Raw genomic sequence first — 11,642 nt, 5'->3', positions numbered from 1 at the left:
GGTACTACGAAGACGAGATCGCTTAGGGTTTCACCATATCAGGTGTGGACTCTTATTCTCATTCCAAGTTCTCATCGATGGTATCGCACAGCCTAGCTCTATTCAGAGTCAACGAAGTTGTATTTGATATATCGGGATTCATTTATACTACCTACTCGGGTATTCTTCTCTTCAAGCCATATTTATTAACCGACCCCACCGGTTTAGTGGTCGGCTTTCGAGGAATTAGACAACTAGTCAGACCTATGGTCTACCAAGCACCAGAACTTCTAGTAACTGATTTGAAATGAAATATGGGATCAAAAAGCACTTGATTATGTATATAATAAAATGTAGTATCTTAGAATTGCACACTAAGTCGATTCTAAATCGCGAGTGGAAAAAGATTCAACTATCGCGATATACTTTGTGCTTTCGATCATTGCGGGTGTCATTGGGGTTGCTCATTATATATGGAACTCTCGACCTGCCAATGTCTTTGACTGCACTATACCATAAGTATTAGGATAGATGGCTGTGTGTATGTACTTAGAAACAAGATCTCTCAGGTCGTGCTGGTTGCCATCACGCATACAATGTTTCCAAAGCAAACGTCGATATGTAACTTGACTACTAATGACACCGCTATGCCGAGAAATCTAATCTACGTTAACGGCACTGTAGACCCTATTTGCAAACGCTATATAAAGTCATAAATCTAGCTTCACATTTTCGGTGGACAGCACAGCTGCCATATTCCCCACGTTTGTGATAATAGACTTGTTCCCGCCACTCAAGCACCAACAGGTCCCTTTGTCCTGACTCCCCGTACCCTCGAAGTTATAAGTGCAGCCAACATCGGCTCGATCCTGGAAATTGTTCATGGAATTGCAAAGAGCCAGGCAGGCTGCAAATGAGCTCTGTACACTTGAAGATAAATCTTTCTTCGAGCTTGAACTGATATCGGCGTCGCAGAAGATATAATAACTAGAGCTTCCTGATCCGCCTGAAACATTCCTTACTTCGGTGTTGTTGGCATCGGGACAAATATAGTTTGTACCCTTGTCGAAGAGAGCAGTGGATGTTGCTGAAGGACCCGAGCTTGATGTGCTGGATGGCGAGGATGTTGACGATGAGGATGATGGCGATAACGACGATGCTGACGGGGTGGATGTAATCTCTGAGCTGGGTGTCGCCACAGGAGCCGTTGAGGTAGAATGTGACCCTGAAAAATTAGCACCAGCCATCACAAGTTCTTGAAGCGACCCTCGACATACTAGTAAGACCAACACCCAGTCCAACCGCTAAGGCGATCACGACCGCAACAAGTGCTGCTACCGCTACAACAAGCCAGAAGGTCATCTTGCGTAGGCCGCATATCCTGGTTTTGCGTGGTACAGACTCGTTGGCTAACACAGGCACGATGACATGGTGTGGGTTGTTCTGATTTGGAACGGGTTCTAGTCCTGCCTGAACAACCTCTATACCATGGATTTGCGTCACCTCTTTGAATGAGTCCGACATGGTTGATGATACTACAGAAGAGCAAAAAAGAGAAGAAGCTGATAGCAGACATGCGAAGTTAGCGCGGGCGTCTAGTGCCCCCATTCTGCCTTGCATCAAACTGAGGTTCGGCGCCTAATATGATGATTAGCGCTGGGGAGTCATATCCCTGCAAAGGGTTCCATCCGACATCCTGATCTATTTCTTCCCGTATAAATTTATCCGAGAGCCAAATAAAAGATGGGTGAACCGTGATTCTCTTAATGTTTCTTTTACACAGTATTTCTTCCCAAACCCTGGCAGCTTCTATGCACAGAGGCAATGCAGAAGTACTATGCCATGAAAATTGAAGGAGGGTTTGATTAGTATATCTTAGCCAACGCCAAGCGTTATGGTGAACTATATCTAGCATCAACACTGTCAGCTTTCTCTTTTCTACCGAAGCCTTGGCGCTTTGCATTAAGCCACAGCTGCCACGTACTTATAGTATAGAATATCTTATATACTATTCTATCAAATTCAAAAGGTGATAGTATACTGAGCTCACAGATTGGACTGAAGCTTGATAAAGGTCTCAAATCCTAACTCCTGTCCCCGAGTCGTATTCTAGCACTAGTAGCAATATAGGAATTGTTTGCATATAAATGCGTCCTTAACCTTCAGCAAGTACCCCGTCGTCGAATGATTCACCACTTGGGTGGTGTGGTAGAAATATGTATGGAATATTCGAAGAGAATCGTTATTGCTACACTTATAGTGTAATGGAGGATATAGTATGCGGGGTAGAGGGCCGGTCAACTAGATAAGGATACACTGGGGCAAGGTACGTAGACAAGGAAGAATAGAAACCTCTATCGTCAATTAAATGGTAACAAAACCAACTATTGGACTGATTATTGCCTCTTTACCCTATGTCCAATACCGTTCGTAAATAGCTTAAAACCACATCGGGGTCAGGAACAGGACTGAACCGTCAGGTGACACCTTGCCGGGCCGGTTCAAAACTGCAAGACAAACCGCATATTATGTACGGGGAGCCAGGAGATTGAGGGCCCGGGAACTTCGTATGGCTGATGGGCCGATTTCATATCAGATCCGTGGCATTTAAATTCTTTTTTCCTGTTACGGAAGAAGTGGATCATAAATCTAGAAACTAGTCGATTCTGGTGGCAGGGGGGTTGGGCCTTTTGGTGAGACTCCAGTATTAAGTTACTACTACTACTACGTGCTTGAAAGAAAATGTTGGGCGATCCATACGGAAAGTCTATCAGTGTCAAGCTTTATCCACTACGAAGGTTCTTATCCGCTGATCAGCCGTGGAATCAGTGTGGTTAGTGTGTTGGATCATGAAAAAGAGGATGAACCTATGGCTCCTCTAGAGCGACCGAAAAACTAAATAATATTAGAGAGAAAAAAAGGGAAAAAAAATAGAAAAAGGGGAAAGAAGACAGACTAGGCGGACCTCGGATCACTCCCCCATACCAGGAACTAATTTACTAATTTATGCCAAGGATTCAGATCATATATCCACCTAGGAAGGTGGTATTTTGTCTCGTAGCAAAGTGTCCAGGCGACGATGACAGTGATTTAGGGGCAAGGGATCATCCAGAGTCCACCGCAAACACCAAGTAGTGGACGCCATCATGGGGATCATCTGTGGGTCTCGTTGGCCCTAGCCGAGGGCGCTTAAACGTTGACTCCCTACCACATTGGACGATTATGCGATAATCCCTGAAAGACCCTTGTCCCCCATTGCCTTTCTAGACTTTACGCAGTAGTTCAGGAGCTCTGTTTCAGACAGAGACAGGGCATCTATCCAGCCAACGTGAGAAGGGACCAATACTTATAGAAGGCATCTATTTTAATTGTGGGTGGCCACTTGTCACCTGAACATATGTGTATAATACCTCCTCGCCAACGCGCCTGGCAGTTGAAGGAGTCGGAAATACAAATTGGAGTGGTGGTTAAAGGGCGAGGTGCCGTTCTTACCTTCTGTCATTTTATTCCTTCCAAGTTCCAGGTACTCGCTGTTATTGGCCCACTCCTAGTAGGGATGCTTTCCAAAGGCATCACAGAAGTAAATTATGGTTACATAAAAGACAAAGACACCCTAACTACAAGAGTCAGCCACCATCCCATCCTGCGTAATGATAAGCGCTGGCCAAGGCCCCTTAAAGGGAACATGAGCTTAGTGTCCTGTACTAATTCACGCGGCTTATTCCGTGAACTGGACAGACTGCTCTGGGGGAAAAGGAAATTAATGATATGAAAAGCAGTCTGTGGGGCGGGAAACCGCCGGAGAACAAATCATCGATAAATATTTAACTCGAGGTCCTAATTCTGACCCGCTCCTCTTAAAATCACGCTACGGATAATTGCATTCTTTTCCAAAAGTCCGTTTACTTATAGCCCGCCGCCCGTGCTCACGGGCTGACAGGCGGCACCCTTTCCTCCTGACATATCAGAAGAAAAAAATGGTCAACCTCGTTAAGCTAACTAAATTAATCAATCGTCCTTTATTACAGGCTGCTATTCTGTTTGTAATAATTCTCTTACTCTTCTGGGCGCTACCGCACCCATCGTATACAGGAGCGAGCGCAAGTGCGTCCGGGGCAGCCCGCCGCGATCTAGATGCAGTGAAAAATGAGACTCTTGGGGTAACCATCCCTACGCGCAGCAATATGATCACACCGGTCGCTGACATTTCTGAACCAGTTCGAGAGGGTCTTCTTCATCAACCTGCCGAACAGACCGGATAAACGTGATTATATAACACTGGCTTCCTCCATCGTGCAGTTTCATCCGGAGCCCATAAACGGGGTGTTTGCAGAGGATGTTGACAAAAAGGCATATCCTTCAGTAAGTGCAATTTTCGCTCGGACGCCTTATATGGCCGCTACTAAGGTCTTACGATTTGTCTTAGAATTGGGACCCTGGCTATCTACCAGGTGAGTTGGGAGTCTGGCGGGCACATCTGAATGTCATGCAAAGGTACGAGAATACGCCCAAAATTGTGAAATTCCCTCTCATTCGCGCTAAAAGGACTGCCATACTCTAGAATAGTGCAGGACCGGATTTCCACCGCATTCATCCTTGAGGACGACGCGGACTGGGATGTCAACTTAAAGAAACAGCTGCATAGATTTGCATCCGCTTCGCAGTTAGTGCAAGGTGATACTAAGCCCTCACATTCACCCTATGGCGATTCTTGGGATCTGCTCTGGATAGGACACTGTGGGATAAATTTCAGGGCTGGTCCAATCCACGTGACAACCGATGATATCACGGTCGTTCCTGTCCCAGAACTACCGCCGTACTGGCGCGACCCTCCCGTGGGAGCTGGCAATAACACCCGCTTAGTGGCACATGCAGAGGAGGGAGTATGTGCTCTTGGATACGCGGTGACTTATCTTGGAGCCCAAAAGATTCTTTCGGCTCTTTCCTTGACACCGGAGGGTGGCGGTGCTCAGCTCGACGTGGCAATTAGTCGGTACTGCCAAAAAGGCTGGTTGAGATGTATTGCTCCATTTCCATCATTAATTGGAGTCTGGAGGGCGGCTGGGCCAAAGGCGAGGGGATCAGACATCCACAATGACGATGGTTGGGTCGAAAAGGAGACCCCAGCTGGATCTATATACAGTACGATGTACAACGCTGGCCGCTTGCTGAGCGGTGAACGTACAGTACATGCAGTACCGGACGACGCTCTAGCTCATGAAATAGACCCTACACAGTTGGAGCTACCAGAAGGGGCGTTGAAGATGCTTGACAATACCGGTATACATGAGGTTATGGTAGGGGGTGTATGAAAAACTTAGAGGCTAGTGGTTCAGTATCATGCTAAGCGCCTGTGCTATTTTTTTCCCTCTTTTACCCAGCGTAAAACAAGTATTTACATCCCAATAAATCAGGGAAGCTATATATAGCGTACCTGGCATATGCTTGGTACCTCCTGACATAGGAACAGTCTGCGGGGCTTCTTTCGGGTCATTGTGATAGGCTAGGCTGGCAAAGCAATGCCCAGCCTGGCTGTTGCTCAGGCTTGCTCGAAGTGCTCTTATTTCCATCGCCGTGGAGCCCTTGTATCAGGGTCCCTTGTAAACGAAGGGCCATTCACCATGCTAGTCCTAATCTAACACAAAGAAGGACGACCTCGGAGGTAGTACTAGGCGCTCATGGAAAGGACACTAATGCAGCTGCGCCATAAATGTGAACCCGAGTCTTCTTTGCGTAGCGTGCTGACAACTACCCTCATGGGCCCACAATACCATAAGGATTTCTTTCTCTTTTTGTTTCTTTCGAAGGTATACCTCTGTTCCACTCCTCCCACTCGACCGAGCCACCATGAACAATCGAAGGTCACTTACTTTGTTTCTGCATATATTCTTAATTATACTGCTTCGGGGTCCACAGATAGCATTGGCACAGGGAAATGGAAAAAGCAACCCAAATAGATTTGTGAATCCCCCTGCCGCTGACTCGGCTGAGAATCCCATCTGGGTTCTTGGGGAACAGCAACAAATTTCATGGGTGACAACCCTAACTACTTTTAATGTCTCTATGTGGCAGCAGAGCTTATCTCAAAAGACTGGGGCTAATATGGGAAACATATTTTGTACGCATTGATAGTTTCTATCGTTTACCTTCTGGGTTGAACCATCCGACTGACAACCAAGCCGAGCTTTGAAGCCCAGGTACATAACACCGGGGTGACTAATTTTACCTGGATGGTGCAAACTTACGGTTTCAGCCTTCAAGACTCGCCGATCTTCTTCTTCTGGATAAATGCCGATACACCCGAAGGATTTACTTCGAATTACTTCAACATAACCGAAAAGAAACGGACTACGAGTACGTCGACTTCTTACACAGCGACTTCGACATTGGAACCGAACTCAACAACTCCACCCCTATCATCATCCATAAGTAGCACGCTATCTCTCCCAACAGGAACCTCCCAAGCGTCGGCATCTGGGTCTGGCCTTAATCCCACCACAAAGATAGCACTTGGCATTGGCGTGGGCGTTGGCGTTCCTGCGGTTTTTTTGCTCGGTGTGCTTGCTTGCTTCAAGTATCGCCAGTCTCAATCGGCAAAAAGTAAAACACCTACCATGGCCCAAACATCAGCAGCAATTCCTCCAGCAAGGCAGGCCCCTCCGTCTCCCCCGAAAGAAGTAGCTGGAAGCCAGGTCCCTGACTGGTGCCCGGAGCTACCCGACCGTCCATACTGACCACCACTTGAGAAGCCCAGCTAACACAAGAGATATATATGTCGGGCCTATTGAGCATGATCCATGGCCCGCACATAATGTATCCAACCCTGACATGTTCGAGTATTGTGTTCTTCAGTCCTGTATATAAGTCTTTTACATCCCAAAGTTAATTGAAATGTTTCACAAACACAACCTCCGAGCTAGTAAATCCTACTGTAATATCCGGTCATACATGGCGAACTAACGATGCCACATACGACCCAAGCAATAGCCAGCGTCCGAAAGTCCTGGGCCGATCTGCCAACAATAGTGAAAACGATGTGCAGAAGCAAAGATATTTTGTAGATGGAGTCTCACTAACACTGTTATATTCTAACTAACTAATCACTGCCTAGAATGGGGATTAAGCTTCCTTACATAATCTGAGCGAAATCCAGCCTCGCAACCACCACTGGGGGACGAGAGGGCTGTTCCTACGCCAATGATCCCGCTTTCTCGAATTAGACAAACACCATCATCCTCACTGTACATCATGGGACTGAATTCCAACGACTTTGAGTTCGTCAGCTGTGAAAAGGAGTCTGAAACATCTAGCGTCTTTCAAGTATCCCTGCAAGGACGCCGATGTCTCATGAAGGTAGTATGTATACTCCGAAACCTCGCCACGCTACTTTGCGAACCTGTCCTTAACAAAATCAGTATCGTACCATAGAGAAGCAGCCATGGCATCCTACGTACAGAGAGGTTGACCCTTTCCTCTGCGAGAGTGCCGCATATGTTCGTTTGCAAGAGCGAGGGTTGTGTCAGCAAGGGGTTGTCCCGGATTTCTATGGGGTGATCGAGCAAATAGACCCCATTCAATGGCAACCTCACTTCAATCGCTTCCTGAAGGACAAACTTCCTCTAAATGCGATTCTGCTGGAATTCATTCTAAATCTTAAGCAAATAGATCTTACTACCTACACCGAAGACCGTGCTGCTGCTCTTCTGCAGATTATTCACCAAATCCACGATGCTGGAGTTTGCCATGGCGACCCATATCCTCGGAATATGGTAGTTCAGCCAGAGACAGGCAGAGTACTCTGGATAGATTTTGATCGCGCTCAAACCGTTTCCGAGGGATCTATTACTAATAGACAACGCGACTGGATGGAAGACGATACATTAATGGCCTCTGAGCTACTAGACCTTCTGGTAAGGAACCAGGCCTTTTTGCCCTAATCAGCTGACCCCCCTCTAGGCAATGGATGTTAAGCTCGGACAGCTTGTTCATGCGTGGGGTTATTATTATCATTATTCATGACGATTCTATGTATGGCCCTTTTAAGACAGGTGGTAAAACCCTACTTTGTGGAAGATACGTACTATGGAAACTACACTGGTGGGACGAGACCCATGTTATGAATAATCAAACAGATCCCAGTAGAGGGTGTAGTTGGGCGGTGTTGGCCGATTTCAAGCTTCTGTACGATTACACATCACTGACTTTCCCATGGCCTAACTTCTTTGCAAGCTATCTAATTCGAAAATATCGAGCACTGTAGCATACTCGAGCTCTGCTATGATTGACCCACTGGCTATTTCGAGACAATACCGGCTTTCTAGACATATCTTAAACTCCCCATATGAAGCATAATTAATAGAAATAGAAAGCGATCGGTTATAGCCATAATCGTCTCAACATATCCTATCCGGAATCTATAAGGCAGGAATAGCTAGCGATAGAAATCCGATCATTGAACAAGATAGACGACACTAATATCTACCAATTACAATATTATTGTTTCTTGCAGTGCTGAGTTAGCATCCACAGATCTATAAAGCGAGGGAATCAGGCCCCAGGTATAACACATTTCGTCTTCATTGAGACTTCAATTATTAGCTGTGATCACTCCAAAGACTATATCTATTTTCAACTGGTTTAGTAGGCAATAGAAGGCAACACTAACCCTGTCATCCTATGCCAGTTGATAGACTTCATCGGGAATTTTGACCCGTTACTCAAGCATACCATGGTAAACAAAGTATTACACTCTTATTCGATACATACATTTCAATATTAGCAATTATCCTAGTTATCTAATATACTTCCTCGACCAACCAGCTAATCCTACTTTAGTCATTGCAACGCATGCTATAGTCATTCTAACACTCTCCATACATTTCCTGGTGGTGCCAGCCGGTGGACCATTACATATTTTGTTTCTTCCTGGCTTCTACTTTTCTCTTTCCATTCCAAGTCCTCTCTCAGTCCTGCAATTTGCTCATGTGGTATATAGACATATGTTGGACACAGAATAAGTGGGTCTATATAAATATATATAATTGGTTAACGTGCTCATAGTATGCTGTACTAAACTAAATCGGGACCCACGCGGAGAAACAAATGACCGATGATTTTAATGCTGTATGAAAGCGTTCCCTTCGACCTCATTCCCATGAATCCGATCTGCCCAGCCGATCCTTTGATTCCACTGGAAAGGCACTTATTATTTCTTTCCCAAAGGTGTAAAGATAGGCATACACGTGATGACGGACAAGAATACTTCAGATTCAAAACATGTAAAAGTGATATCCCTTTTCCAGTTCCAATTTCCCTTCCACTGTCTAATCCAGAGTATAGTGTGATCTGTGCTTCCGCAGTTTCTCGAGAACTGAGCATTTGGTGCGACACCGTCGCTGTCGTTAGTAACCTGATCTTCGTATGCTTTCTCAGACCCTGGGTTAGAATTGTTGACGACAGCTGCAAAGATACCAGGGAGCAGCCCTTCAGTTGTGGAGTATGTCTTCAGCGGTTTGCCCGCTCGGACGTGTTGACCCGGCACTTGCAACGGAATCACCCAGAAGCAAGCGCATCTTCAGAATATTTACCCCCCACGACAAGGCCCCGCACATTTATGGCTTGTGATCGATGTCATTCCAAAAAGTTGAAATGTGTCGGGGGAATTCCTTGCTCGTCTTGCCGGACTCGGGGGGAGTCATGCCTGTTCAAGCGGCGGGGACATCGTGGTAATGCTCGTGCTTGCTCTAATCAAACGTTCACCCAAATGGAGGGTGGAGGCCCATCTTTATTGCATCGTGCAACGTCAAAGACTCTGACAGACGTGGACGATGCTGAACGAATTAGTGATGCCCCACATAATTCTGCTCGCGCTTCTAACACGGAAGCTTCGGCTGGAGAACCCTTGCAAGGTCAGCCTGAGCTCGGTTTATCTTGGGATGAGCTCCTAGATTCAACAACCGCCTCCACTGGGCCACTGCCGTATTCGGATAATCTAACTGTGGGTACACAATGCTATCAACTCATTCTACCCGGACACTTATACCTAAATAGCTGTTCGACTTCCTGGCATTTGAGGCTGAGGCAAGCTCTGCTCTTGCTCAAGAGTTGGTTGGTACCTCAGATGGATATACAGGTAATGCAGAATGGCCAATTGTGCTGTCACATCAGCCAGTTTTTCAGGGCAACACTGCCCGCCCATGTGAACAGGCCTTGAATGTGCTTTTGGGGTATATGAATGAGGTATCCAGTGAAGGACCTTCATCTAGGCCTCAAGATATGGCTTGGATTTACAAAAGCCCCTGCACAGAGCTATACGATATCGAAATGGTAGAGGTTCTCCTCTCATTGTTTCAGCTCCACGTCGCCACCGCGTTTCCTGTATTCAAGCACATCAACCCACCAGGAAAGCTGCAAGAGGGGCTTCGTTTGGCGATGGCTGCAGTGGGTGGCATCTATTGTTCGACATCCGGTGCTTCCGTCGTGGCAAAGGCATTGTTCTCAGATGCCCGCCGACTGCTGCTGACCTTTGTAAGACACTTCCGTATCGTCTGCATACATCTCCGTCGAGATGACCAAAGAGTCTGCTTACACCTGTCTTATATACAAGGCTTACTGCGATGAAGAAGTCCATGATGTCGATGATCAGATTGGAATAATGAAATATGTATGCGATCTCAATTCAGAACAATTGAGCCGGATGGTAATTCTAAGCAGTTCATTTCTCTTGAATTATTCGGAATCCTTAGTGGTGACAAACGATGCTACGAAATCACCGAAGTTTTCCACCCAACGATGTTAGAGGTCGGCAGGCAACACAGTGGACATTGCTTCTATATTTACTAATCCGTGGAAAGGTCGCCTATGACTTTGGCATCCTACCCAGTAAAGGAATGCGAAACACGGATGATGATGTCAAGAATCAGTAATTTGTCCTATCCCTGCCCGATCCATTCTCTTTGCTAATATGGGGCAGGGCTCTCGCGTCCATCTATATCCTTGAATGTTATAGAGTACTCTTGCTACAAAGACCACCTCATTTCTATCCTACTCTTGAGGCTTCTGAAGGACAACCAGTTGAAGGCTGCTATCTTCCTCAGACACTCAGCGGTCTACTCACACCGGGTTCAACCATTGATCCGACATGCTTTCTTCACAACAAGAATGTGTTGGTCGCTGCTCTTGCGATTCTGTCATGGCCAATCATGCTACGGGGCTTTGACAGTGGAAAGGAAGAGTATCTCTGGTCTCGTGAATCCATTGAACTAGCGTTGAGTCGTTGGCGGCGCTTACTGCCTATCGATTATGATGGAAATATCCTGTCCCTTTACCTCCTTACTAACATCACGTTAAATGCGAATCTGCGTCTCATACAGCGTTTCGCCTTTGCAAGTATCGAGTCCAAATCCCATCGCCATATACCAGACCACAGTCTCAACTATCTTCGAAGGTGGACGCGCACGGAGAGATGTCAAATCTCATTATACCATGCAGGAACATTGATAGAGCACGCCATGACCGTGTTGTGCAGCTCTGGGACCTCCAGAGTCCACGCTACAGAGGGCTTTTCACCAGTTGCAGAGATACCACATCTCTCGTATGGTGTATTCTTTTCATGCCTAGTGTTATGGTGTTACCATGTACTTGCGGAGAAGCGAGATGACCTG

The 11,642-nt window shown here is 46.3% G+C and overlaps 3 protein-coding genes across 3 annotated transcripts; 2 read left to right on the top strand and 1 right to left on the bottom strand.

Moving 5' to 3' along the window:
- Positions 1-689: 689 nt before the first annotated feature.
- Positions 690-1,503, bottom strand: ABOM_008155 (uncharacterized protein; the record flags this gene model as incomplete). Its single annotated transcript, XM_022535284.1, has 2 exons — positions 690-1,204; positions 1,257-1,503. 2 exons carry the CDS (start codon positions 1,501-1,503, stop codon positions 690-692), a joined length of 762 nt encoding a protein of 253 aa, XP_022386481.1.
- Positions 1,504-3,956: 2,453 nt separating this feature from the next.
- ABOM_008154 (uncharacterized protein) lies at positions 3,957-5,291 on the top strand (the record flags this gene model as incomplete). Its single annotated transcript, XM_022535283.1, has 4 exons — positions 3,957-4,139; positions 4,198-4,341; positions 4,406-4,473; positions 4,541-5,291. The coding sequence occupies 4 exons, from the start codon at positions 3,957-3,959 to the stop codon at positions 5,289-5,291; spliced, it is 1,146 nt and encodes a 381-aa protein (XP_022386482.1).
- A 1,936-nt stretch (positions 5,292-7,227) lies between these two features.
- ABOM_008153 (uncharacterized protein) lies at positions 7,228-7,998 on the top strand (the record flags this gene model as incomplete). The annotated part of the gene is made up of 3 exons (XM_022535282.1): positions 7,228-7,335; positions 7,395-7,889; positions 7,936-7,998. 3 exons carry the CDS (start codon positions 7,228-7,230, stop codon positions 7,996-7,998), a joined length of 666 nt encoding a protein of 221 aa, XP_022386487.1.
- Between the last annotated feature and the right edge of the window lie 3,644 nt (positions 7,999-11,642).

Source organism: Aspergillus bombycis, assembly GCF_001792695.1.
Source record: "Aspergillus bombycis strain NRRL26010 chromosome Unknown contig00083, whole genome shotgun sequence".
NCBI classification, from domain to species: domain Eukaryota; kingdom Fungi; phylum Ascomycota; class Eurotiomycetes; order Eurotiales; family Aspergillaceae; genus Aspergillus; species Aspergillus bombycis.
The sequence above is the reverse complement of the archived record's forward strand: the minus strand, read 5'-3'. Positions and strand labels throughout refer to the sequence as shown.